Genomic DNA, 26657 nt, shown 5'->3' on the forward strand with positions numbered 1-26657 from the left:
TAATCTTAAATAGAGTTTAATTTTAACTTCTTAAGTGGTTCAATAATCTGCTGTTTACAAGTATTTTAGAAATAATGTCCCAATGGCTGTGAACTGGGACTAATGTCTGGCTTTCATTTTAATCATTTTAATCATTTACTCTTTTTTTTCTTTTTTTTTCACATGAACTCTTCAGTTTGATAGTTAATCATTCTCATAGCTTTAGCATTATTTAAATTAAATTAAATTAAATGTATGCATTTAGCAGACGCTTTTATCCAAAGCGACTTACAGTGCATATTCATTCTATCAATTTTTACATAACCAAAATCCTTTAATGCAGTCATAAAGTCGTCTAAGATGTCTATTTGTTGCTGTAGATGAAATGCTACTTTTAGACAAACCACAAAAATTAAGACTTTTACAATTTTTATTTAGTTTAAGAACTTGTGCGTTCCCCTGCAAATCAAAAGCTTTTTGCTAAATCAAGATAAATTTTTTTGCTAAAATCTTTTTTTGTTTACATTTTTATTCAAGCGGTTATTGATGAGATTTATCAAAACATTTGCAAATGCAAATTTAATTTTAATTCAAATTTTCAATAAGGCAAAAATCCTTAAGTGTATTTATATTTTCTTTAAGGAAAAAAAAAAATCATATGTTTTATAATTTTGAGAATTTGTTTCTTTTTTTCCTAAAGAGGCAACTGGTATGATTTTACATTCAGTGATATTTTCTGTGACATAAAAGTGAAACTAGCAATAATACACCAAAAGGATGTTTTCATTCAAAAGTAAATACTCCCTGGCTCTCATTTAAATCCGAGAGGCGGAAAACATAATTTGCTCAAACCCAAATAAAACGGACATTGCATGAAAGAGAATGCAATGGAAATAAATACTGTAAAACAAGTGTCACCCTGTTGTGTCATAAACAAAACAAACACACACACACACACTCCAACACAAACACACAGCACTCTGAAATATAAATGTAAGTGACGTGACGAGGGATGGAAGTGGCAGACATACTCTTTCAGTCCGTTATGTCACAGTTCCTCTAAACTGGAAGATCCAGAGAAGCATCCAGAGAACCGAACGGCTCCGACGGGCTTCTTGAACGACATGCTTTGTGTGGCGTCCCAACATGCTCAATCAAAAGTGAGGCCACATCTACCAGAAATGAACAAGAACTGCAAACCAGAAAGAGAGAGATGATGTTAAAATACTTAAAGACTAATTAGATATGTAATGATATTAACTAGTTTGAGTCCAAATGGAATCCTGTGGATTGATAAGGCAATGAAAGTATTTTGTGCTGTGTTTGATTGGCTGAAGGGATGTGGTGAAACACACTGTGCAGGTTGAAGGCACTTCAGCTGCTCCCTCTGCTGGTCTGATCCGGCACAGGGTTGGTGTTTATCTCCTCCTGGTCGCCCTGCTCCTCCTCCTCCTCTTCCTGTTCAGCCCAGCCGCCCAAGCGGCCAGAAGAGGGTGGGACCAAGGTGACTGTCTGTGCAGACTGTATCTGAGGACCTTGAGCTGAAAGAAAGAAAAGAAGCCTTCAGATCCTTTTGCATCATTTAACCATGACCAGGTACGCAAAATGAGACATTAACCAAAAGATTCAACGTTTGATGTCTGGGTCTTTCTGCAGCGAATTCTGAAGAAACACCCACTCATGTGAAGGTCCGACTGGTCAATAAATAATACCAAAAACTTTGTGGTTAAGAGTGATGGATTTTATTGCTCAAATATTTATTTCTTGTTTAAATTTAGCTTTTTTTTTATGTAGAGAGAGGTATGCAAAGCGATGACGCAAAGATTTAACTTCTGACGTCTGGGACTGTCTGCAGTTTGTTCTGGTTTAGAAACACTCGCTCATGCAAAAGGCCGACTGAATAACTCGTAAAGCATCCAACCATAATCTGAAAAATAATTGATTAGTCGAATAACATCCGTGGTAAAACAATAGCACATTATAATAAGGGTAAATTCGTCAGTATTTGTTCATGCATTCTGTATCATGAACTAGCAATAAAAATTAAATGACTTTAATTCCAAAACATTTTTACTTAAGCTAACACATGAACATGTCAAGTTGTATAGATTAACAAACTATAATATTAATATTGATCATGAACTAGCTATGAAAAATATGTTTATTTATAAATATATATATATATATATATATATATGTATAATTATGCCGTATATACACAAACACAAACATATTAACATTTATGAATTATTGTTAATGAATTAACAATGAAAAATAATAGATTTCTAATTTAGAAATATTTAATTTATATTTATATATTAATAAATCATACAATGTATACTGTACGTATACATATCATTTATATATTTCTTAAACTTGACATGTAAATTGATTAATAAATTCTGATACTTCATGCATTAACTAATGCCAACAAATGTAACCTTACTGTAAAGTGTTAAAATATGTCAAATTAAATTTCCATGAAATATTGCTAATTACTTTTTCATATGTTTTTAACATTTTTCATCATAATTTGACCTGTAGTTCATACACATTAAATATATTTTCTCACCAAATCTCTTATCAGTCTCGTTTTTAATAAATGCATTGTGCAGCACTGTGACTATGAAGAATGTGGAAGATGATGCTGTGTGCTTTCAGGGGCGCCAAATGGCAATATTTCCATTCTAATTGATATATCTGATCCTTTTAGCATTGTTTTAAAGTGTTAGAGTACTTAACTTATGTCCATCGCTATCTGATGCATCTGAAAGCCATTTTACATGCATCTCATACATGAGACGATTCATTTAGACTCACCACAGTTGGTGCTCAAGTCCTTCATTGGCACACAGGTCTGAATTGGTCCAGATGGATGCTGGGTCTTTTGCTGATGTACCTGAGGGAATGACCAAAAACTATTGGAAAACTATGCTGGATTATTAAGGATTTCTTTTAGTATTTGAGTATATTGTGACCGGTCACCTCGTGCATGTATATAGCATGCAGGCTCATCTCGGTTGATGCGAACTCTGACGCCAGGGCCGAATGAGACTGGCTGAGCACTCTGGACTCACTTGCAGACATACTAATGAAAAGGTAACATTGATTACTTTAACCTTACACAGATCTGAATCGAAGAGTGCAGGCATTTAAACAGAAATGGCTTTGTTTTCTCGAGTGTTTAATGGCTGTTACCTGTGGCCCACAGTGTGGTCGCTGCAGTACATGGTGCTGTCGTGGTGCAGTCGGGACGGCAGGAGAGTGTGTGAGCGAGAACGGCCGGCGTGGGCCTGCTGAGAAAACGAAAGGGACGCCAGGACACTAGCAGCAGCGGAAGCCGCACTGCTCGGAGGGATAAAGCGCCGATTCCTCCCAGGAAGTCCAGAGGCGGTCAGTACGGGGTGAGCCAACACACTGGCTAACAGGTTATCAGGCTGAAGCACAAAAATAATGCAAAAACACATGCATCTCATTAAGAGAAGTGAAAAGTCTCTGTGCTCAGGATTATGATCCGTGAAATAACCAATCTGGCAGCAAGCGCTGAAACAATGCAGTGGCATAAAATGAAATGTCAATATTTCTTGTCTTCTGGCAAGTTTTTTAATAGACTGAATGCCTTTTTTTCTTTCATTTTCCCTTCGCAATGGAGTGTTACTAAGTGTGTCCCTCTCAGTAAATAAAAGCTCTACTCTGGAGGAGTATCTCCACTGAACTACCACAACTATCCACCTCAAGTAAAGAAATGTTTAGATAAACTTTTCACATGAAGGTTTAAAAAAAAAAAAAAAAAAAGATTCATTCAGATGAAGTTTGTAAAACAAAACTAAAGCTTGATTACTATTAATAAACACTTTATTAAGTCTGTTGGATGTACAGTATATTATAATAAAAATAAAATAATAACAATAATTATATGTTTTTTAATAATAATAATAATAATCATAATCACTTTATATTTACACTACCATTCTAAAATGTTTGGGGCCAGTAATTGTCTTTTTTTTTTTTAAGAAATTACCACTTTTATTTTTTATCTATTCAGAAAGAAAAGAATACTTGTGTTTTATTTATCTTAAGAACATATTGATAATGTTATAAAATATTCATCTGAACTGAAGAATTCTTAAAAAACGTCTGAACGGTAGTGTACGTCTGTATATATCTTAATAAATATTTCAGTAAGTGTCCTTGGCATGATTTTGCATGATTCATCACTGCACATTTACATAGCAATTTTTTACATTTTCATATAGTTTATTAATAATAATACAATATATCATTTTTGCATAAAGAAAATTGATTTAAAACTAAAAATATTTTTTGCATTATTTATTTTATGATACTTTTCTCACCTAAATTAGTTACTGTTAGATAATAATAAAAATCACCCATAACCCCAATGGCAGAAACAGGTATTTATATATCAGGGTAATATTTATTGTTTTTAGCTTAATTAGGAGTTACACTTTAAAAAATTCTTAAATCTTAATTATTTAAAAAAAGATATCAATGCAAAAAGATCTTGATGAAAAGATTAAGTCCTAAAAAAGTTACAATATAATTTGTGTGTGTGTGAGTACAGCAGTTAAATGTGATGTGAATGCAGTGTAAAAAAGTGAAATTGATTGGAACAGATAATAGAGGATCCTTATACAGTCAAAACAGTGGCATGTTTCATGATAAACATGATAAAGCGTGACTTACACCCGTGGCGGACTCATTGGACAGCAGCGAGGTACAGAGAGGAGCCTCGGACAGCAGCAGCTGAGGAGACGGTCCTGTCTGAGCGTCCTGATGCACCTTCTCCTTCAGGTGGCTGATGAACACTGAGCTCTCCTGTGGGGGCTCCCAGCGTGGGTTTTTAATGGTGAAATGCATCAGCGACAGCTCCGTCTTCCCATTCTCAGCCTGCTGGTACACTGAGGCCTCCGTCTGACCTTCAGACATCCACTGAGCGAGAGGGGAAAAACAAACCATGAAGCCTGTTAGGATACCAAGAAGCAGCTTTCACATAACAACACACTTTTATGATTTTACCCCCCAAAGGGCGCTGGATTACTGCGAGCTGAAGCATTAATGACATGCATGCATGCGCTCTTTGATACCTGTGGATTTCCATGGCGCCTGATGTCCATCTGGGCGAATGAGCAAATGTCTCCCACCCCTGCCACATCAACAGTGAAGTTACGGAAGAAGTCGATGATTTCTAAAGACTTGCTCCGCAGGGGGAAGATGAGGATGAAGGGGGTAATTATGGGACTCAGAAGCTCCTCCAATATAAAGACCTGCAGAAAAATAAGAGAAACTCAGTAAGTGGAACTCATAAAAACAGCAGCGCAGGTGTGAAACAGTGCTGGAAACAGATGCAGTGAAGATTAAAACCTACTCAACAGTTGTGCAAAACTCTGACAAACCTCTAGGCAACAGGTGCAGAGCGCTAAGGTATAATTTCATACTTCAAATAACTCAGAATACTCAAAACTCTGAGTTACTCTGGTTAATAACCGACTGACTCATTTTCAACTGTCTGAATTTGTGTTTTGGGACTTACCGTATTTTTCGGACTATAAGTCGCATCAGTCCAAAAATACGTCATGATGAGGAAAAAAAACAAATATAAGTCGCACCGGACTATAAGTCGCATTTATTTAGAACCAAGAACCGAGAGAAAACATTACCGTCTCCAGTCACGAGAGGGCGCTCTATGTTTTCAGTGTAGACTACAGGAGCACTGAGCAGCATAGAGCGCCCTCTGGCGGCTGGAGCCGGTAATGTTTTCTCTCAGTTAATGTCAAATAAATTTTGATAAATAAGTCGCACCTGACTTTAAGTCGCAGGACCAGCCAAACTATGAAAAAAAGTGGGACTTATAGTGCGGAAAATACGGTATATAATTTCAATAGACTACAGACTAAAAGAAGTCAAATCCAGACTATTGTAACCTTATTGTTATTTAAATAAATTACTCTAATTTATGTTTCTGCCTGTAGGAATGCACTAATTAAGGGGTTTCCAAACTTCAAAATATTGTCACATACAAACAAAAGGATTTTTTTTTTTCAAAAATAAATGATTATCTGTTTGTTGGTACTAAAGCCTAATTTAAAACATTTAAAACATATTCCACTCAAATTTATTTGTATAGCACTTTTCATATTGAATATAATTCCAAGACAACTACAACTTCATGAAATAGTGCCATACAACTAGTTAGCAAACTAAAAGTGAAAACGGTAAGAAAAACAATTCAAATAAAAACTACTCTTGAAAATATATACTTTGCTATGAAAGGGAGATTTTTTATTATTATTATTTATTATGCTGTAATAAATATACTATATGCAATTTTTACCTACAAAAAAATTCTCACCAAGCCTATATTTATTTGATCAAAAATATAATAAAACTGTATAATAAAGTCTTATATTATAACGATTTAAAATAACCGTTTTCCATTTGTCAGCATCATTCCTCCAGTCTTCAGTGTCACATGATCCTTCAGAAATCATTCTAATATGCCGATTTGCTGCTCAAGAAACATTTCTTATTATCAATGTTCAAAATTGTTTTTTAGGGTTCTTCAGGAATGGCATTTATTTGAAACAGAATTATTTTTAACACTATAAATGTCTTCACTGTAACTTTTCATCAAGTGTCCTTGAATAAAATATGAAATTCTTTAAAAAAATAAAATCTTACCAACCTCAAATCTTTCAGCGTTAGTGTACATAAATGAATGAATTAATAAAATAACAAATATTGTCTTACAATAATAATCTGCCTATATCATGCAGTTCTCACTGTTTTATATTGGTAAAGCTGTGCCATCTCGTCGCGGGTCTCGCTCTTGTTGGCGTTGCCCTTCCAGTGGTCGGGCATGTAGTGGATGTGGGCCAGGACGCACTGAAGCAGCTGTTCAGGACACCACACCATATGTTCATCTGGAATAAACGACCTGTAAGACAGTCAGACGCATAACTGAAGCCAGGAGCTGAGAGCGGGCCATTCACTGTACAGCTCAGAATTATAATGCTTGGGTGTAACAAGGTCAACGGAGCACATGACACAGCACTTATTCTTTGACCTGACGTTAGAGCTGCGGAGAGTAATCGTCTTTTAGACCAATATGTTTTATGTCACATGAGTTTACAGCACAAATCATTTCCCATATTAGCCCTGTCCCAAAACAAAGAGAGCTGCCTCGATGTCTATTTTGACTGATTTTGAAACTCTACACAGGCAGCAGCAATTAAGAACGGAACAAAATATATTTTAGAACATTTCTTCATGGTAAAACTAAAACTGCTAAATTGTTAAACATAACAAAAAAAAAAAAAAAAAAATTGAAACACAAAACAAAGATTAAAAATGTTGCTGGCAATTAACTAAAATAAAATAAGTTTAAGCACTAAATTGACATATATATATATATATATATATATATATATATATATATATAGACACACACAGTACAGACCAAAAGTTTGGAAACATTACTATTTTTAATGTTTTTGAAAGAAGTTTCTTCTGCTCATCAAGCCTGCATTTATTTGATCAAAAATACAGAAAAAATAATGTAATATTGTGTTATTTTATTACAATTTAAAATAATTGTTTTTAAATTTATTATACTTTAAATTATCATTTATTTCTGTGATGCAAAGCTGAATTTTTAGGATCATGATCACATGATCCTTTAGAAATCATTCTAATATGATGATTCATTATCAAAGTTGCAAACAGTTCTGCTGCTTAATATTTTTTCAGAACGTGATACTTTTTTAGGATACTTTGATGAATAAAAAGTAAAAAAAAAAAAAAGCTATGTTTTTAAAATATAAATATTTTGTAATAACAATATACACTACTGGTCACTAATTTGGGGTCACTAATTTTTTTCTTTCTTTTTTTTTAATAAAATCAATACTTTTATTCAGCAAGGATGTGTTATATTGATAAAAAGTGATAGTAAAGAAAACATATCATTAGAATATATATTATTAGAATTTTCCTTTTTTCCTTTTGAATAAATGCAGTTATTTTTAACCTTTTCTTCATCAAATATATTAGACAGCAGAACTGTTTCCAACACTCATAATAAATCAGAATATTAGAATGATTTCTAAATGATCATGTGACTGGATGTTACATGTGACACTGAAGGCTGGAGGAATGATGCTAAAAATTCAGCTTTGCATCACAGGAATATTATATTAAAATAGAAAACTATTATTTTAAGTTGTAATAATATTTCACAATATTACTGTTTTTTCTGTATTTTTGATCAAATAAAGGACGCCTTGATGAGCAGAAGAAACTTTAAAAATAGTCATGTTTCCAAACTTTTGGTCTGTACTGTAAATATATATATAAATGCATTTTCTTGAGATGGTTTTTGTCCTTATAATGAATAAATGTTAAAGTCTTGACATACCTGCTGATGGTGATGACCACGCCAAGTACGGTGATGGCCGTCAGGATGTGTTGCACGGTCAGCACGTCTTCATCGTACACCGTCAGAGCGATGAGCACGGCGAGAACCGAGCCGGAGAAGAAAGCCACGTTCTTGGCCAGCACCGCCAACAGAGGAGAAACGAAAGAATTCATGTATTTCGCTGCAGTTTTGTACCCACGTCCCAGCCGGCCTTGCAGCTCGTGATCCAGCTCGTTAAAGTGGCGGAGGTAGAGACGGCCATACAGCGACCAGCGCCGGGCTCCCAAACTTCCCGGCTCGCGCTTGATGACTTCAGCGTAGCTAAAGAAGGCGTACAGCACCTGCCACACCAGCACGAATGGACACAGCAGCAGATTGACCAGACCCGTCAACAGGATGACACGGCTGAGCTGCTTGGCCAGCTCCTGCCGGTTTGCCGCCCGCTTGTATTTGGGATGCAGACTCCATTTGTTCTGGAAGAGCGACAGAGGTCCCCAGAACAGAATGAGCTCAAAGTTGTATTTCAGGCCCTGCGTGAGGAAGATCATGTCGCCCAAGAAGGGCACACGCAGTCTGACGGGCAGCAGGGACTTGTTGATCATGGCCACAGTGTAGTTTTTAAAGCGCAGGATGCGGTGGTAGATGTCTAGTTCAGAAAGATCACGCTTCTGGACACACATGGGCTGCTCGCGCTGCAGGCGGATCAAACGGCCTTGAACTTCTTGCCACGTGAAGTTGCAAAGTTCATCCTAAAATTCATAAAAAAATAAAAATAAAAAAATCAATATACATTATAATACTAATATAAATATTTTATAATTACATTTTAATGCATATATACATATAATTTGCTTATAAATAATATTACATATACATATAAAGTAAATATTTATATTAGTTGATTGATTTGTTTAATATATATAATTAAATAAATATTTATATTAGTTGATTGATGTTTAATATATATATAATTAAATATTTATATTAGTTGATTGATTGAACTAATATTCATATTTTATTTATTTACATTTTAAATAATAAATATTTACAATTTATATTTAGGTGTGATAAACGAATGTGATTAGCAGTGTTCTTATTTGTTAAAATAAATAATTTTATAAAAATGAAAATACATTTTCCACAACATCAGGGCTGCAAAAGATAAACTGGTTAAACTACAGTATTCTTAAATGAGCAGTTTCAGATTAAACCGCATTTTTTTTCAGAATTGCATGAATATTGTACATGCCTTTTTGTGACTTCATTAACTGACAGACAACATTTGACTTTTAAAGCTTTGTCCCACTGTCTGACCATTTCAAATGATCTATCAAAGGAAAGAAAAGTGTGACAAAGAACTATGAAAAGCCAGACACCGCATGTTAAATATGCACTTCAAACTACAATCCTGTTGGTGGACATCTCTCACCATCTGTATGTTCAGTGCTTTTTTATAAAACTGTCGGATCTCCCAGTAGCTGATGACATTGCAGATCACCTTCACGAGCCGATAGACCCAGAATATGGCTGCCATTATCAAGAGGAAGATGATCCAGCTGTTTCCTTGAATCCTGATAGGGAGATGAAGATCATCACTGTGATGGGATTGCTCAAAGTTCATGACATTAGAAGAATAAAGTCACTTATCAACAACTCAGCCTCAAATGTAACAAAACTGATGCTAAATACTAAAGTCATACGCAATATGTGATTTAGTGAGAGAAAAGGCGTCTATAATGTAACAAAGGATTTATATTACCGCTCTTTTGTTTCCACAAAAATATGAAGCAGCACAAGCATTTATAACACTGACACTAATAATAAAAAACGTTACTTGAGAACCAAATCAGCATTTGGAAAATAATATGGCTGGGCAAATGAGAATGTTTACCAAGTCTTGATTACTGTATGACAGCACAAGATGTTCCTTGAATGAGTCTCACTGAAGTGAGTCAGCTATGATATTAATATGTTTGTGTTGCATATCCGTATCTGTCAGCAACACATCTCGATCAGGTTTCTCTGTGTCGAAACATTAGGAGTCCATGAAAAGGTCTACAAAGTAAAACTCTGAGAATCAAGCATAATAGTTATTCAATGTCAAATGGAGCAAAACATCACGGGGTCTATTTAAATCCCACGAGCTCTACGTAACGCACAGTTTCAGTATCATCGACGGCCACAGAAATAGAATGGCAGGGTCTGAGGGGCTTGATTACAGCTCGCTTATTTTGGAGCCACTATCTGAGAAGTAGGAAACAAATCAGGTGAAGCTGAACAGAGTTCCAGCGTGATGCAATGTATGACATGCGAGAGAACAGCATTCTCACCCAGTGCTTTAGGGCATGTTTGCTTTCTGGCTACTATGGAAATTGAGCTTGAAAAACCAAGAAAATGGCAATAAAAACTTTGAAGCTTTGAAAACTGAACACAAAATCTGTGCATTAAGATCCAAACCTGAAGTGAAATAAACCTTGAGTGGTGCATTACAATAAAAGTTCACATGCAATATCAAAATATTTTATTTGTAATATCAGAAAACTGTCTATCAAAAAAGTTTTGTAAAAATATACCTATTTGATATTTTCTAAGACATTATATTTTTAAAAATATATATTGCACAAGTGTCAAAACCTGGTTTACACCCTGAACTTTGCCTGCTTCAGTGAGAAAAAAAACAAAAAAAAACTTTTTTCCTAAACTAGGATTTTCAGCATTATTACAATATATTTGAAATAGGTCAAGTTTTACTTTAATATTATTTGTATAGTAATTAAGTATTTTGAATTAGCTTTTTTTATATTTAGCATTAAATTAAATTTTAAATTAGCATTTTTATATTTTGAGTTTTTATTTTAATAAGTGACTTGAGTATTTTTTTTATTTAGTTTTAGTAATTTGTATACTTCAACTTAATCTTATTTTACTTCAGTTAGTTGCCAATGCAATTTTTTTAACAATTATTTAAGTTAAAATGTTTTATCTAATACTTGTATCTCATTTAGTTTAATTATTTTGTTATGTCATTTTATTGTTTTAATGATTTATTATTTTATTTGTATATCTCGATTTAGCTTATTTAAGTTATTTTAAGCCGGTTTATTTATTTTATTACTTTAACTTAACCTTATTTTACTTACTTTTTAAGCTTTACATCTAATGAAAAACTAGCTAATGATACAAACACTGAATTGGTCAAGGATGTAAGCAGTTGTTTAAATAAATACAAATTTAAAGTAACTTGCTTTGCAAATTGCTAAAAGTAAAGCTGACCTCTCAGTGCACTGCTCGGTGGGTAAAATCGCGTCAGGAAGGGTGACCTTGTTCCTGTCCAGAGGACCGAGGCTCTGACCCGTGTGGTTGACCACTCGGTTGGCGAAGAGAACATCATATTCCACACAGTTGAAGAGAAAGGTTGTAAACGTGACCACAAACAGGAATTGCCTGAATATGGGAATGCAAAAACAGACAGGATTAGTTCTTACTAATAAGTATGCAATCCTACATTAAAGAATTCACATGTTCACAAATTCACAAATTCAGTCAAATATAAACATAACTTACACAAGTTCAAAAAACTCTGATAACACCATACAGGTGAATCCATTCCTCTGATGGAAATGATAGATGTGAGCATGTTAAAGACTCTTGCAATCCAATAATAGCTGTTTTAAAGAAGTACAGCAGTGTTCTGCCATTAATGTTACATGCCAGAGCGTAACATAATATTAATACCTAATCATGAATGGAGACGGTGTTTTCAAGAACATGAGAAATAATACCAATCTGGGAGTTTATAGCTATTGCACAAATCCTGACTTAAGGGTGAAAAAAGGCAGGAATTTTCCCATTCCGCCTATGAAATAACACTGCATGTTGTTTTAATATTTTATAATTAAAGGATATTCTTGTGAAGAAATTGTCGAGATTCTTGATATGATGCCACGGGTCTGCAATGTAACAAAGACATTGTTATTAAGTTAAATGATAAAGAAAGAATATATATATATATATATATATATATATATATATAATATATTTGTTTGACATGTGTAATGTGTAATGTACTGTAAAAGTGAACAGTACTTACCTCTTCTGCCGTCTGGCACATGGATGAGTAATTCTTCCTCTCCTGGAGGAGAGTCTTCATCATAATCTTCTATTCGCTGATACTCCTGGTACGTTTCAAAACCAGCCATCGTGTTTCACATTCTACCTCTCTATGATGTTCACCATAAGTCCTGAATAACAGATTTAACATTAATGTGATGTGACAGCATACTAGAAACAAGAGTCATACACTGATGCAAAACCAGCTCAAACTGACCAAGTTCCCTGTAAGTTACTTACAAGACTATTGTCTCTTTTTTGACAAAAATCACAATCACATGGTTAGTTTCAAAACAGATAAGTCAAGGACAGACTCGAGTGCATCATTACAAAGACACACGTTTTCTTCACAGATGGATATGGCGTAAAAATGTATCAATTATTATTAATTATATTTAATCATTTTATGCGGTGTCTGCAAACCGTCCCGGTTGAGCATCACACATCAACCTCGTGCTGACAAAACTGCTCGGTATTTGTTTGTACCGATTTCTTTATTGAAAACATTTATATTAAAAGAACACTGAAAGGAATTAAATACTTAAATCGCTAAATTGGTCTCACCGTCCGAGCAGAGATGATCCTCGCCTTCGCTCTTCACAACAAAAACAGATATGACAACAAACATCGCATGTCGTCACTTTGGTTTATAGTCGCGTCACTTCCGGGGAAACTTTTATCCTGAAATGTAATGTAAATTGCTATATTAATTATATGAATACATTATGCAACATTTATTTTACTTGTATAATATTTACTTTTGCTGGAAAAAAAATCCCAAAAGCTGTTTGCACTATTGTTATTATTTTTTATGTATTTGAATATGCATATTTTGCAATTAATTAGTTTATTTTTGTAAATAAAACAAGAAATTTGCCAAGAACTTTTAAATTAATCTTTATTTTAGATCCTTGTTGGTTATATTTAAGTTATGTTTCAATTTAACCTGCAAAATAGGTAAACTTCTTTGACCAACGGACTAATATATATATATATATATATATGTTTATTTTTTAAATATTATATACATTATATATATATATATATATATATATATATATATTCATGTATATATATACCATTATTTATGCAGGAAAATAGCGAACGTATTTTTATCATTACGCCTCGATGACGTACAGGGTTAGCGTGGTCACGCCGGAGATGGGATTGCGTAAACATGGCGGCCTACATGTAAATCCTTGAATTCATTTTACTTCATAAACTGTCTTTGTTTCTTATTCCTGCCGTCATTTCAAAACACTACAACAGCATGTTTCATTTTGCACGCTGTAGTCGACTGACACGCGGCAATGTCACGTCAGATCGACTGTTGAACTCCCAGAAAACAAGAGGTTTCACGATCCACCACCTTTATAGGTACACGAGATTTATCTTTGTTTATTATATCAGATAGAAACTATTGTCTAAACACAGTAGTCATTTTTATATAATTTGTCTTTTAATTTCAATTTAATTTTGCATAATAACACAACTGATCGTATATGTAATCAAACAGCCATTACATGTGGAAATAGGTAATTTAAGCATGCAGAAGGTAATTTATAACATTTTATATGGCTTAAACTAAAGAATAAATATTGTACGATAGTCATGTTATGCTCTTTGTGAAAAAGAAGCACATTTCATCACACTTTTCTTTATGTTGTATCATGCAACACTGTCTTTTTCCATTATCTTTTATATTTAAGGCGTGGCCAGCATACAGTACCATGGAGCGGTTCACAAATACCATCCACACAGATCACCTTTAACACTCCTGCTCGCATATTGAGAGAAGCTCAAAAAGTGTTCCGTCTAGCATCCAGAAAGCAGCCCAGGCCACCAAACATCCCTCTGAGATTCATATTAGGACCTGCTGCTTTGACAGTGACTGCACGCTTGCTTCATACCGGAGCTCACTGTGAAGCAGATGTGAACAACAACGTCCCGGTGAGAGAGAGCATTCCTGAATTCAGCTGGGCCATCCTTTGGGAGTTCGTTCGGCCCCAACTTCTTGCTCTTATAGGAGCCATTATCGTAAGTAAACAAGTAAATTGTGTTTTTTGGTCATATTATGAATAGCTTTGGTATATTGTGCTGTGATATCTCTGTCGTGTCCTGTTTCAGCTTGCGTTTGGAGCAGCAGCCCTTAATATTCAGATTCCTCTGATGTTGGGGGACCTGGTGAATGTTGTCGCTCGCCACATGAGAGAACAAGCAGGGCATTACATAAGAGACATTAAAGCACCTGCAGTAAAGCTGCTCGGACTCTATGGTTTACAGGTACGTTAAGTCACACAGTCAAGCTCTATAAGCAATATTTGCATTTCTATTGCAAATAAACTTCTATTTGTTTTATTAAACTTTCTATTCATTAAAGAATCCAGAAAAAAAAGTGTAACAGTGTCCACAAAAATGCTTTTTAAGAAGCAAATCAGCATATGTTCCTGTGGCTCAGTGGTAAAGCATTGTGTTAGCAGTGCAGAAGGTTGTGGGTTCAATTCCCAGGGAACACACATACTGGAAAAAAAAATAAAAATGTAAAGCCTGGATGCATGTGAATTCGGTTTGGATAAAAGCATCTGCTAAATGCATAAATGTTAACATTATAATGATTTCTGAAGGATCATGTGACACTGAACACTGGAGTTATGATGCTGATGAAAAAAAAAAATCAACATTTTTTAATTGTAATAATATTACACAATATTAAATGATAGTATTTTGTTTATATTTATCTCCCAGGGTCTGTTGACCAGTGGCTACATCATTCTTCTGTCTAGAGTTGGAGAGAGAGTGGCAGCTGACATGAGGACAGCTCTCTTTACCTCTTTGCTTCGGTTTGTAATACAGTTTTTGTTTTAGATGTTTAAAGTGCTGAAACACTTGGGGTATTAGACAGAAATCTTTCTAATCATCTTGTCTAAATGTCATGTTGCAGACAAGATGTTGCATTTTTTGATGCAAACAAGACCGGGCAGCTGGTTAATCGGCTGACATCAGACATCCAGGAGTTCAAATCTTCCTTCAAGTTGGTTATTTCTCAGGTAGGAGGTTTTAGACGAGAACAAATATGTTTTAAAAACCCTAGTAAGAACGTATGGACGAACCACATGCATTTGATTATGTGATGTGTTACAGGGTTTGCGCAGTGCCACACAGACGGTGGGGTGTTTTGTGTCGCTGTACGTCATCTCTCCCAAACTCACGGGTCTCACTGTGGTCGTCCTGCCATGTCTGGTGGGGGCTGGTGCTCTGATCGGTTCTTTTCTCCGTAAACTATCGCGCAAAGCACAGGAACAGGTAACGGCACCCTGGAGGAGAAGAACAGATTGTTGTTTTGTTGCTCTTTTTTGCTAACTCCCCAATTTTCTTCTTTTAGGTTGCTAAAGCTACAGGAGTGGCTGACGAGGCTCTTGGTAACGTGCGGACAGTGAGAGCTTTTGCCATGGAGGATCGAGAACTAGAGTATGATTACAGATTCTTGACTTTTTTCCACATTTTGTGTGTCCATCTTGAGGGATAACTCTAACAACTTATAGCTGTTTATTTCATTAAAGTGCCCCTATTATGGATTTTTGAAAATAACATTTCATGCAGTAGCACAGCTCTAAGTGAATGAAAACATCCTGTAAAGTTTTAAATCTGACGGTGTGCCGTGTATAAAGTTATTGTCTCTCAAAAGTAAGAGTCTACTCTGAATCATTGAAACAAGTCGTTTATAAAACGAATCGCAAGCCGTTTCATGTTGACGTCATCGTGAAACATTAGCATGTTACCCACCCACTCATTGGTTGAATGAAAACGCAGATTCATTCCTTGCCACTAGGTGCCGCTTTTGGAGCAGTAAAATAGCGGTTTTCCTGGTAACGCTGTACACAAAGCAGCACTGCACTCACAAACACTGTTTTATCAGGCATTTCAGTTTTTTTACCTTGCATGCATGTCAACCTGTTGTTGGGGACTCCCAAAACCAAAATATGAACCTTTCATTACCCATAATAGGGGCACTATAATGTATTCCCCTGAAATCCACTGATAATCATGTAAAGAATCATCATGAGTTCATCTACACAAACACAAAACCCCATCAGGTTAACACACAACACTAAAATAATGAAATAAACATGAACAACAGAAAATGTAAGAAAAATACTATAATGTACATTACTTATCATAAAAATATACAAAATATAATCATATGTGATGTCACACGGTGACTTCTGGGAATGTAATTTTACTGTTTTTCTCCTTGAATTTGAAGGTTCATAAATTGTATGTTAAATTATAAATTACGATAATTGTTTTTGCTTGCAAAAACCATTAATTTGACAGGATTTTATAATAAATATACGGTACATTTAAATTGTTTACTATAGCATTATGCAGTTTTTCCTGAACAAATGCCAAACATTTTTACAGTGTATGGTCTTTTTTTGTCCAACATATGTCCAAGTGCTAACGCTGATATTTTCAGGATAACAAAACTAATCATGACATGCATAATCAAAGCTTTTTATTATTGAACAAAGCCTAACAGTTGTGATATTCACCTTCTTTCACAGGATGTATGCAGCTGAAGTCCAGAAGTCAGCTGCGATGAATGAGACGCTGGGCACAGGAATAGCCATATTTCAGGGCCTGTCTAACGTTGTCCTGAACTGTGAGTAACAATGCACTTTCCCTGATTCACAACCAATGACCACATCATGAACTAAAGCTGTTCAATATTTCCCTTCTTCAACAGGCATTGTTCTAGGCACTATTTATGCTGGTGGGTCTTTGATGGCTCGTAATGACATGTCGCCAGGTGACCTAATGTCATTTTTGGTCGCCTCTCAAACAGTTCAGAGGTGGGAGTGTGCAAAGAGTCTTAATATACATATTAAGTATATTTTATCCCACACATAATTTAGAAGGAACTAACACTGAGCTGAACCAGTCTCTATTATATCAAATGTAAAATAATCGCTTCTCTCTCTCTCTATAGATCTCTTGCTAGCATTTCAATTCTCTTTGGACAGGTGAGGAGATGTTTCTGTGTCTTCATATATAGTGTGTTATCTATATATACATACATTGATGTGTGGTTTGTGTCAGATGGTTCGAGGTATGAGTGCAGGGGCACGTGTGTTTGAGTACTTGGCTCTAGAGCCCACCGTTCCTCTCACCGGAGGAGGTCGTATCCCTCTCAAGTCTCTGACGGGAAGAGTTGAATTCATGAACATCAATTTCAGGTTGGTCTCGGCAAGGCTTGAATTTAATCAAAAGAGTTTTATTCTCTGTTATTTGATGTTTTCTTCAATGTTTCTCAGTTACCCAACAAGACCTGGAAACCAGATTCTTAAGAACTTCAATCTGACTCTACCTCCCTATAAAACCGTCGCTATTGTTGGCGAGTCAGGCGGAGGTCAAGTATCTATCTATCTGTCTGTCTATTGTCTGTCTGTCTCTCTGTCAAGGTCAAGTTGCTTTATTGGCATGACATTTGAGTTACAGTATTACCAAAGCTGTCTGTCTGTCTGTCTGTCTGTTATCTGTCTGTCTGTTGTCTGTCTGTCCGTCTCTCTGTCACTCTGTCTGTCTGTCTTTCTGTCTGTCTATTGTCTGTCTGCATGTTGTCTGTCTCTCTGTCTGTATGTCTTACTGTTGTCTGTCTGTCTGTCACTCTGTCTAACTGTCTGCTGTCTGTCTGTCTGTCTGTTGTATGTCTCTCTGTCTGTCTGTCTGTTGTCTGTCTCTCTCTCTCTCTCTGTCTGTCTGTCTGTTGTCTGTCTCTCTGTCTGTCTTTCTGTTGTCTGTGTCTGTCTGTCACTCTGTCTGTCTGTTGTCTGTCTGTCTGTCTGTCTCTCTTTCTGTCTGTCTGTCTGTTAGTCTGTATGTCTTTGTTGTCTGTCTGTCTGTCTCTGTTGTCTGTCTGTCTGTCTGTCTGTCTCTCTGTCTGTTGTCTGTCTTTCTGTTGTCTGTCTCTCTGTCTGTCTGTTGTCTGTCTGTCTGTCACTCTGTCTGTCTGTCTGTCTCTCTTTCTCTCTGTCTGTCACTCTGTCTGCCTGTCTCTCTGTCTGTCACTCTGTATGTCTTTCTGTCGTCTGTCACTCTGTCTGTCTGTCTGTTGTCTGTCTGTTGTCTGTCTTTCTGTCTGTCTATTGTCTGTCTGTCTGTTGTCTGTCACTCTGTCTCTCTGTCTGTCTGACTTTCTGTCCGTCTGTCTGTCACAACATAAAAGATAACAACCATGCATTGTTATTATCAATAACGTATTAGTAATTTTTTTCCCTCTGTGTTCAGGCAAATCCACAGTGGCTGCGTTATTGGAGCGGTTTTATGAGCCCAGCAGTGGTGTGGTGATGTTGGATGGGCTGGACATCAGAACACTGGACCCATCCTGGTTAAGAGGTCATGTCATTGGGTTCATTAGTCAGGTACATTTTATTCTCTCTCACTATTCACATTTCGGCTTCCTCTTATGTTATATGTGTGTGAAATGGAATATAAATCTTACAGTTCTGTTTTGTCATTCATACAGGAACCTGTTCTTTTTGGTACCTCTGTGATGGAGAATATCAGGTTTGGAAAGCCCAGTGCCACAGACCCTGAGGTCATGGCTGCGGCCAAACAAGCCAATGCTCATAATTTCATCACAGGATTCCCAGATGGTTACAACACCGTGGTTGGTAAGCACTGTTACATAAAATCTGAAAATTTATTATAAAAAAATTAAATGTGACCCTGGAGCACAAAAGCAGTCTTAAGTCGCTGGGGTATATTTGTAGCAGTAACCAAAAAAAACATTGTATGGGTCAAGATCATCGATTTTTCAAAATATGATCAAAATCATTAGGATATTAAGTAAAGATCATGTTCCATGAAGATATTTTGTACATTTTCTACCATTAATATATCAAAACTAAATTTTTTATTAGTAACATGCATTGCTAAAAATTCATTTGTACAGCTTCAAAGTTGATTTTCTCAGTATTTACATTTTTTGCACCCTCATATTCCACATTTTCAAATAGTTGTATCTCGGCCAAATATTGTCCGATACTAATAAACCACACATCAATGGAAAGCTTATTTATTCGGCTTTCAGATTTACATAAGACTGGTTTTGTGCTCCAGGGTCATTAATTTTCAATTATTTATTTATCTTTTTTGTAAAAATGTCTTCAGGTGAACGTGGAGTGACCCTATCTGGGGGCCAAAAGCAGCGAATCGCGATCGCTCGAGCGCTGATCAAAAACCCCAGCGTCCTGATCCTGGATGAGGCCACCAGTGCGTTAGACGCCGAGTCTGAGCGTGTGGTTCAGGAGGCGTTGGACAGAGCCACGACGGGACGCACCGTTCTGATTATCGCTCACCGTCTCAGCACCATACAGGGAGCCGATCTCATCTGCGTCATGAGCAATGGACGTATCGTTGAGGTTAGGAAGGACTTTACAAATGTAACTGCAGACTTAATATGTGTGGACACTGTGATGATGTTTAATACTATTATTTATGTTTTCAAAGGCTGGAACACACTTGGATTTACTGAGCAAAGGAGGACTGTATGCAGAACTCATAAAGAGACAACGATCTGATGGTCACAAATAAAATACTGTATTACTGCGCATATTCCACTAAACAAAGTTATTTTAAATTATCTTTTCAAAGACAATTTCATTTGGAGCTCTGGCGTAGAAATACGTTTTAGTGAATATTCTCTGTTTTGAGTTGTATATATCATAAAATAGAAAAATGTCAGTGTTGTGTAATGATTATAAAACTGTTTTTAAATGCTGTTTAATTTAGAAACTCTTGACTGAAAGTATTCAAATTTTTTTCGGTTTTAAAGGAAAGAGGTAAATAAAGCAAGCTGTACATTTTATTTTTAAATATTATTGTATATCAATACCATTGCCTTCCTTGAAAATTGAGGTAATAAAATATACCTCATTTATTGTTGGTTGGTTTATACTTCATATAAATAAATGTGTAATTAATTATATAATTAAACTATCTCAATACCATTGTGTTTTAATTTATTTAAATGTTTTGGATTGTGTTAGATTTTATTAAGGTAAGCCAACTTTTTTCAATTACTGTTTAATTTACAAACTCTAGACTAAAATGTTTATTATTATTGCATTTTTATCGACCCAGAAGTCGATTTACAAACGATGCTTTTATTTTGAAGTGTCTCTCAGTAAATCGTCATCTTTGAATCTCTCTTCATGTTACGTACTACGCCCCTTGTTGATAAAAACGACAGTAATCAGATGTACAATTAAAACCTTTTTTTTTTTTATTATTCGTGGGGAAAATAAGGAGCCAGTACGCTTTATTTAAAAGCTACTGTAACTGGCTAAAACCATGCAAAAGTATGAGAAGTTGGAGAAAATAGGAGAGGGTGAGTGAATGGATTGTCTGGCCTGACTGGCTCTGTCTGCATTGGAGATTAATAGTGTATTAACAATCATGAATGTTTGCCGTTTAATATAGAGCTTACAGCGACGGACAGTCAGTGATTTATGCTTTCGTAAGCATATGTTAAGATTGAAGTCTCAGCTAGAGCTAGCAAGCTCGTGGAGGGATGATGCACCTGGCTTTAGATCAATCAGAACAGCATTTGCACAGCTGTTTAATGATGCGATCGCTGTTGTTCAGAGGAATGGAGCTGTTGCATAGATAAACTCTAGTTAAACTGATCGATCATTCATTGTTGCACCGTTATCAGGCTTCTCTTTGATTCTCATTCAGCTGTAAACGTTAACTCTGTTTTACGAAGTGTTTCTTCCTCCAGGGGGCGCATGGAGACTCAAAGTCGGCTGTTCTCCATTGAGCTGCATTCAAATCTCAGGACGATTTGTAATTTACTGGCGAGATTTGTACACTAAATATACTAAATCAAATATATTAATTGAATTGATAGTTGAATGATAGGTGAGAATTCGGTCACGAAATTATACGAAATTATAGAATATGCTCATGCATTAATCAGAAAAGACTGTGATTGGTCAATCCCGATGTTCGATGAGAAAAAAATATTTTATAAATTAAAATATTGTTCCGGACAATAATTTACACCTGTATAAATATTTAGAGAGCGTTCAGTATCCATTAAACAGCAAATCAAACAATTGAGAGTCTAAATATAATTTTTATTTCCCACATGGCACTTTAAAGACCACTTATTGTAGCTAGGCCATGCCTATTTTAAAATTGATATTTTGCCAATGCATTATATTTCTACTGTCATTTTTCTAATTCATGCTTTGAAGTCAGACTGCTATGTCTAATATTATTCTCAGTTAATTTAATGCATTTTCTACTCTGTCACCAGGTACTTATGGGACCGTTTTCAAGGCTAAAAACAGAGAAACACATGAGATTGTGGCCCTCAAACGAGTGAGATTGGACGATGATGATGAGGTAGGAGAACTCAGACTGCTGGGGGTCAAGTCATTCTTAAAGCAATTTGTCACATTATCTTTTAATCCTATTACAGGGGGTTCCAAGTTCAGCATTACGAGAAATTTGCCTCCTGAAAGAACTGAAGCATAAAAACATTGTAAGGTGTGTTTGTTTTTCATTTTTTAATTGTATTGCAGATTTAGTTTCGTTCATAATACAAAATAAATGTTGTTAACTTTTTTATTATTATTTCATTAAAATATTTTAATTAAAATGATTGCATTCAGATTATTGCAATTAGTGTATTTTTATTTTTTTAATTAAAACAAATTGCGTATTTAAGTATTTTAAATAGTTTTTAAAAATGATTAGTTATATAATTAATTATTTACTGCATAATTAATATTTTCAACCATATACAATCAGTTTGAATTGTTGTGAGGAATTTTGAATAAGCATATTAAAATAATTATTAATATAAATGAAATCGGAATGGTGCAACTTGTTTTATGCTGCATTACAACATACAAAATAATGTGAATTTGTTGTTAATTAATAAATACTTAAGTACTTTTTTTAAATTTCTCTTGGATTAGTTTTTTATATTATTATATCATTTTTAAAATTAAAATTAATTAAAATTATTTAAAATAAAATTAAAATTATTTAAAATAATTGCATTCAGATTCTTGCAATTAACACTTTTTTCTTTCTCTTGGACTGTTTTAAAAAAAATTGTATGCTAAATGTATTCCTTTAGTATATTAACTATTTAATGCCAGGTTAAGTTGTTTGCAAGTTATTTTTTTTAAATAAGCAAATAAATTGTGATGAAACAGAAATGGTGCATTAACAGGTATTACTTGTTTTTGCAGGTTGCATGACGTCCTTCACAGTGATAAGAAGCTGACATTAGTGTTTGAGTATTGTGATCAGGTAGGAGCCTGATTCCAGTGATCTTGCAGAGAGATTAGTATATGCATGTGATCAGTATGTGATTTTCATTCAAACAGGATTTGAAGAAATACTTTGACAGCTGTAATGGCGACTTGGATCCAGAGATTGTCAAGGTTTGATTTGTTTTTTAATCTTTTTTTTTTTATATGTATGAAACCCTGAAAAGAATATATCAGAAGAGCATTTCATGCTTACATTTTTAATGTTTGAGGTGTCAGATAATGCAGTTTTACTTCTTTCCTCGCAGTCTTTTATGTACCAGTTATTGAAGGGTCTTGCCTTCTGCCACAGCCGAAATGTTCTCCACCGAGACCTTAAACCACAAAATCTGCTCATCAACAGAGTGAGTAAATGAACCAAAGTGCCTCTAAATAGCTCTAAATCGCCATTGTTCATGATAAGTGTCATCAAATGCCTGTAGGTCTGCATTATATATGACTATAACATTTGAATTATGTTGTTAAAATGGATTTAGTTTCTTTATTTCTGCTGCATTCTCACAAACATCTTTCTGTATTGTGTGGTTGTCATCAGAACGGTGAACTGAAGTTAGCTGACTTTGGCTTGGCCAGAGCGTTTGGGATACCTGTACGTTGTTATTCTGCAGAGGTAAAGCGACCTGTCGTCTTCAGATTCAGCGTGGTGTTTCTCAGTGTTTTCACTTCATCCTGATTGTGTTCAGGTGGTGACGCTGTGGTACAGGCCTCCAGACGTGCTGTTTGGTGCTAAGCTATACTCTACCTCTATTGACATGTGGTCCGCAGGGTGTATATTTGCAGGTACAGAGGGCTTCATTGTAAAGCATAACCATTTCTTGTAGCATATGATTTGATTTTTCAGTATTTTTTTTTTTGCTATTTTTCAGAATTGGCAAATGCAGGACGGCCCTTATTTCCTGGTAATGATGTGGACGACCAACTAAAGAGGATCTTTAGATATCCTTTACCTCAGATTACTGTTGGGATTATACATTCAGATTGAACTATGACTCCTAAAGTCATAATGATGTAGTCATATATATATATATAATTTACTTTATTTTGTGTGTGTCCTTATTTGTTTATATATATATATATATATATATATATATATATATATATATATTTATATTATAATTTCATTTCAATTCATTTTTATTTCGGTTTTTATTAATGCCCATTTAGTGATTTTAATGCTTTACTGAAATAAATAAAGAAAGAGAGAAAGAAAGAAAGAAAGAAACACTGAAATAGCTGATGAACTTTAACGTTTTGGCACGTTGCTGGGAACACCGACAGAAGAACAGTGGCAGACTATGAATAAACTTCCAGATTATAAGGTATAACACTCATTCCTCTAAAAGTTGGCAGAAAGATTTTCATTGCAAGAACGTTGGCGATAATACGATTTTGCACACAAAAACATGTTGACATGTTGGGAAATTACAAGAAAACCAGATATTATTGTTATCATAAACATAGTTTTAGGAAATTCTCAACAGCTACTTTAACCATTTTAATTATTTAAATATATATATATTTTTTTTTATTTTATTTTGACAGCCGTACCCAATGTACCCAGCTACTACATCACTTTTGAATGTCGTCCCGAAGCTCAGCAGCACTGGCAGAGACCTACTACAGGTACAGTACTTTCATTGTGCTAACAAGGAGTTCATGATTTCATGCTCTAGCTGGATTTTTTTGGTGTTTTCACATTGCAGAATCTTCTGAAATGCAATCCAGTTCAGCGAATTTCAGCAGAGGAAGCCCTGCAGCACCCGTATTTTGCCGATTTCTGCCCACCCTAAATGTCAGATCCCTTCAGCATCGTTTAGGAACACAGATGGGCCAGTCTTACCTCGTGAAACACCTTCAGCACCTCCAGCGTTCAGTTATCTGTCAGTTCCTGTGCAGGATAGAGGGACCCCGAAACACTCCTCCCTCCAAATGCTTATTATGTTTGATAATATGAATATGATTATGATAGTGACACTCTCTAATTCACTTGTAGTTACCAAGATGTCAGACGTCCTGGACCTGCAGATTTCATTTGGTTGCCATTTGGTGCTTCATAGATCTTTAATGGTTTACAAAATGCTGCTGTGAAGACTACTGAAAGCAGCGTTTTTGTTTTGTTTTTGTTTTTTTGTGAAAGATCAAATGTGCAGTGTAATTTAAAAAGGTACAGCGCACATATTTGATTTAGTTTGTCACAATATGTAATATTTAAAAAAAAGTTACTTTTCCACGTTTGTTTTGTGTTGTACGTTTCAATAAGGATATAAGGGAAAGTGTAGAGTTATTGTGTGACTGTCATTTTGTACGAAAGAGATTTTAGAAGAAATTTTAACAATTCTGTTAGTGTTTTTTTTCTTCCTACTAAATTTCAGCAGATCTTGTAATATTGCAAACTGACTTTGAATAGGATTGAATTTGAATATGGATTGTGTTCAACTCCTGTATAGGAAAGGAACCATTCAACCCAAAATGAAAATTTGCTGATAATTTACTCAACTTTAGGCTATTCAAAACATAGATGAGTTTGATCTTTATCTGAGGATATTAAACATTACATCACTTGGGGATGCTCTGCAGTGAATGGGTGCCGTCAGAATGAGAGCTAAATAATAAAATAAATAAATAAAAACATCACAATAATCCAAAAGTATTCCAAATAATTTGTAAAAGAAGAAAAGATGGATTTTTTTCACATGGAGGAAGTGCTATTATGGATTAAGTACTAGTGTTTCAGTTGGAAACAACAGTTTGAAGTGTAAAAAAAGTTTTAATGATGGATTTGATTTTTAAAAACAGTTTTTTACTTCACAAGACATTTACTGACGGACTGGAGCATTGTGCATTATTGTGATGCGTTTATCAGATGTTTGGACTCTCATTCTGACGGCACCCATTCACTGCAGAGGATCCACCAGTGAGCAAGTGATGCAATGCTACATTTCTCCAAACCTGTTCTAATTAAGAAACAAATGCATCTACATCTTGGATGACCTAATGGTAAGTAAATCAGATCCTCATCTTTTGGATCCTTTAAAAAATGTATTTTTGTATTGTGGACCACAGGATTTGCCTTCAACAGTCTGAGCAATAGATATGTGTAAAAGAACAATGTTTTTGTAAGACCTCATATTTAAAGTATTCATATTTCAGTGCATGCCAGTGTGGTCATTACACTACATGTGAAGTTGCACATGTGGGATAGGATAAGACTTAAATTTACCCTCAGTTTTGCTTTGCATTTCTCATCAGCTGTAGTAGGTATACATTTTTAGTAAAGATAATCAACATCACAACTTTCAGGCCTTTCGTGATGATTATTATGTTAAGGATATGAACATATGTGTACTATATTTATTTGAAACCCATTTAGATTGTATTGAGATAGTGAATGATTGCATTTTTCTGTTTTTTTTTTTTTTTTTTTTAAACACTGTGAAGCTTTTATTTATTCATATAACATCAATAGGTTTAAGTTTCAAATTAAGTTGACCAGTAGGCAACCATTTCTGAAATATTTGGACAGATCTTTCATGATAAAAATCTAGCATTGCAAAAATAAATGCAAAAAAAAAAAAAGATTTGTTACAAAATTAAAGTGCATAAAGGACGTTAGCAGCAGGTTTGTAAGTAATGTGTGAACAACAGCCTGCATATTATGTTTCAAGAATGTAGCAGAACTTCTCCATCAAGTTATCACTGATTATTATTTTTTATGGTGTATTTTGATCATTTGCAAACCACATGTAGAAATTGTTTGAAAAATTCTGCACCAGTTTATT

General features: G+C 34.9%; 3 protein-coding genes across 4 annotated transcripts; 2 read left to right on the plus strand and 1 right to left on the minus strand.

The window, feature by feature from the left end:
- Positions 1-682: 682 nt before the first annotated feature.
- On the minus strand, positions 683-13194 carry LOC127946495 (autophagy-related protein 9A). The gene is made up of 15 exons (XM_052543118.1): positions 13091-13194; positions 12507-12657; positions 12321-12366; positions 11981-12043; positions 11690-11860; positions 9846-9987; positions 8417-9165; positions 6784-6937; positions 5088-5267; positions 4687-4932; positions 3178-3416; positions 2965-3067; positions 2800-2878; positions 1335-1520; positions 683-1171 (listed from the first exon to the last, which is right to left on the minus strand). Exons 2-14 carry the CDS (start codon positions 12613-12615, stop codon positions 1354-1356), a joined length of 2448 nt encoding a protein of 815 aa, XP_052399078.1. The 5' UTR covers positions 12616-12657; positions 13091-13194; the 3' UTR covers positions 683-1171; positions 1335-1353.
- Positions 13195-13665: 471 nt separating this feature from the next.
- On the plus strand, positions 13666-20507 carry abcb8 (ATP-binding cassette, sub-family B (MDR/TAP), member 8). Of its 2 annotated transcripts, XM_052543265.1 has the most exons (17): positions 13666-13717; positions 13820-13903; positions 14236-14563; positions 14654-14809; positions 15272-15366; positions 15468-15573; positions 15668-15829; positions 15909-15994; positions 17092-17189; positions 17274-17379; positions 17517-17550; positions 17627-17763; positions 17842-17936; positions 18815-18948; positions 19053-19200; positions 19700-19950; positions 20039-20507. In XM_052543265.1, the coding sequence occupies exons 1-17, from the start codon at positions 13704-13706 to the stop codon at positions 20120-20122; spliced, it is 2118 nt and encodes a 705-aa protein (XP_052399225.1). In that variant the 5' UTR covers positions 13666-13703; the 3' UTR covers positions 20123-20507. The 2 variants fall into 2 exon arrangements, with proteins under 2 accessions (XP_052399225.1, XP_052399224.1); XM_052543264.1 differs by having other exon boundaries at positions 13666-13903.
- A 204-nt stretch (positions 20508-20711) lies between these two features.
- On the plus strand, positions 20712-26418 carry cdk5 (cyclin-dependent kinase 5). Its single transcript, XM_052541904.1, has 12 exons — positions 20712-20918; positions 21852-21940; positions 22017-22084; positions 22798-22858; positions 22936-22992; positions 23127-23222; positions 23414-23488; positions 23562-23658; positions 23745-23814; positions 24137-24197; positions 24421-24501; positions 24582-26418. Exons 1-12 carry the CDS (start codon positions 20882-20884, stop codon positions 24666-24668), a joined length of 879 nt encoding a protein of 292 aa, XP_052397864.1. The 5' UTR covers positions 20712-20881; the 3' UTR covers positions 24669-26418.
- Positions 26419-26657: the final 239 nt, after the last annotated feature.

The sequence above is a fragment of the Carassius gibelio genome, chromosome A24 (genome assembly GCF_023724105.1).
Source record: "Carassius gibelio isolate Cgi1373 ecotype wild population from Czech Republic chromosome A24, carGib1.2-hapl.c, whole genome shotgun sequence".
Taxonomy (NCBI): Eukaryota; Metazoa; Chordata; class Actinopteri; order Cypriniformes; family Cyprinidae; genus Carassius; species Carassius gibelio.

What these genes read in the sequence shown, in the direction of transcription:
- LOC127946495 (XM_052543118.1), bottom strand. Translation starts at nt 12,615, where the DNA reads ATGGCTGGTTTTGAAACGTACCAGGAGTATCAGCGAATAGAAGATTAT. An exon ending in AAGCACTGAACATACAGATG is followed by an intron (nt 9,166 to 9,845) that starts GTGAGAGATGTC and finishes TATGAATTTTAG; the next exon opens with GATGAACTTTGCAACTTCAC. An exon ending in CCAATGAGTCCGCCACGGGT is followed by an intron (nt 3,417 to 4,686) that starts GTAAGTCACGCT and finishes TTTGTGCTTCAG; the next exon opens with CCTGATAACCTGTTAGCCAG.
- cdk5 (XM_052541904.1), top strand. Translation starts at nt 20,882, where the DNA reads ATGCAAAAGTATGAGAAGTTGGAGAAAATAGGAGAGG. An exon ending in GATTGGACGATGATGATGAG is followed by an intron (nt 21,941 to 22,016) that starts GTAGGAGAACTC and finishes ATCCTATTACAG; the next exon opens with GGGGTTCCAAGTTCAGCATT. An exon ending in TACGTTGTTATTCTGCAGAG is followed by an intron (nt 23,489 to 23,561) that starts GTAAAGCGACCT and finishes GATTGTGTTCAG; the next exon opens with GTGGTGACGCTGTGGTACAG.
- abcb8 (XM_052543264.1), top strand. Translation starts at nt 13,797, where the DNA reads ATGTTTCATTTTGCACGCTGTAGTCGACTGACACGCGGCAATGTCACG. An exon ending in ACGATCCACCACCTTTATAG is followed by an intron (nt 13,904 to 14,235) that starts GTACACGAGATT and finishes TTTATATTTAAG; the next exon opens with GCGTGGCCAGCATACAGTAC. An exon ending in CGCGCAAAGCACAGGAACAG is followed by an intron (nt 15,830 to 15,908) that starts GTAACGGCACCC and finishes TTCTTCTTTTAG; the next exon opens with GTTGCTAAAGCTACAGGAGT.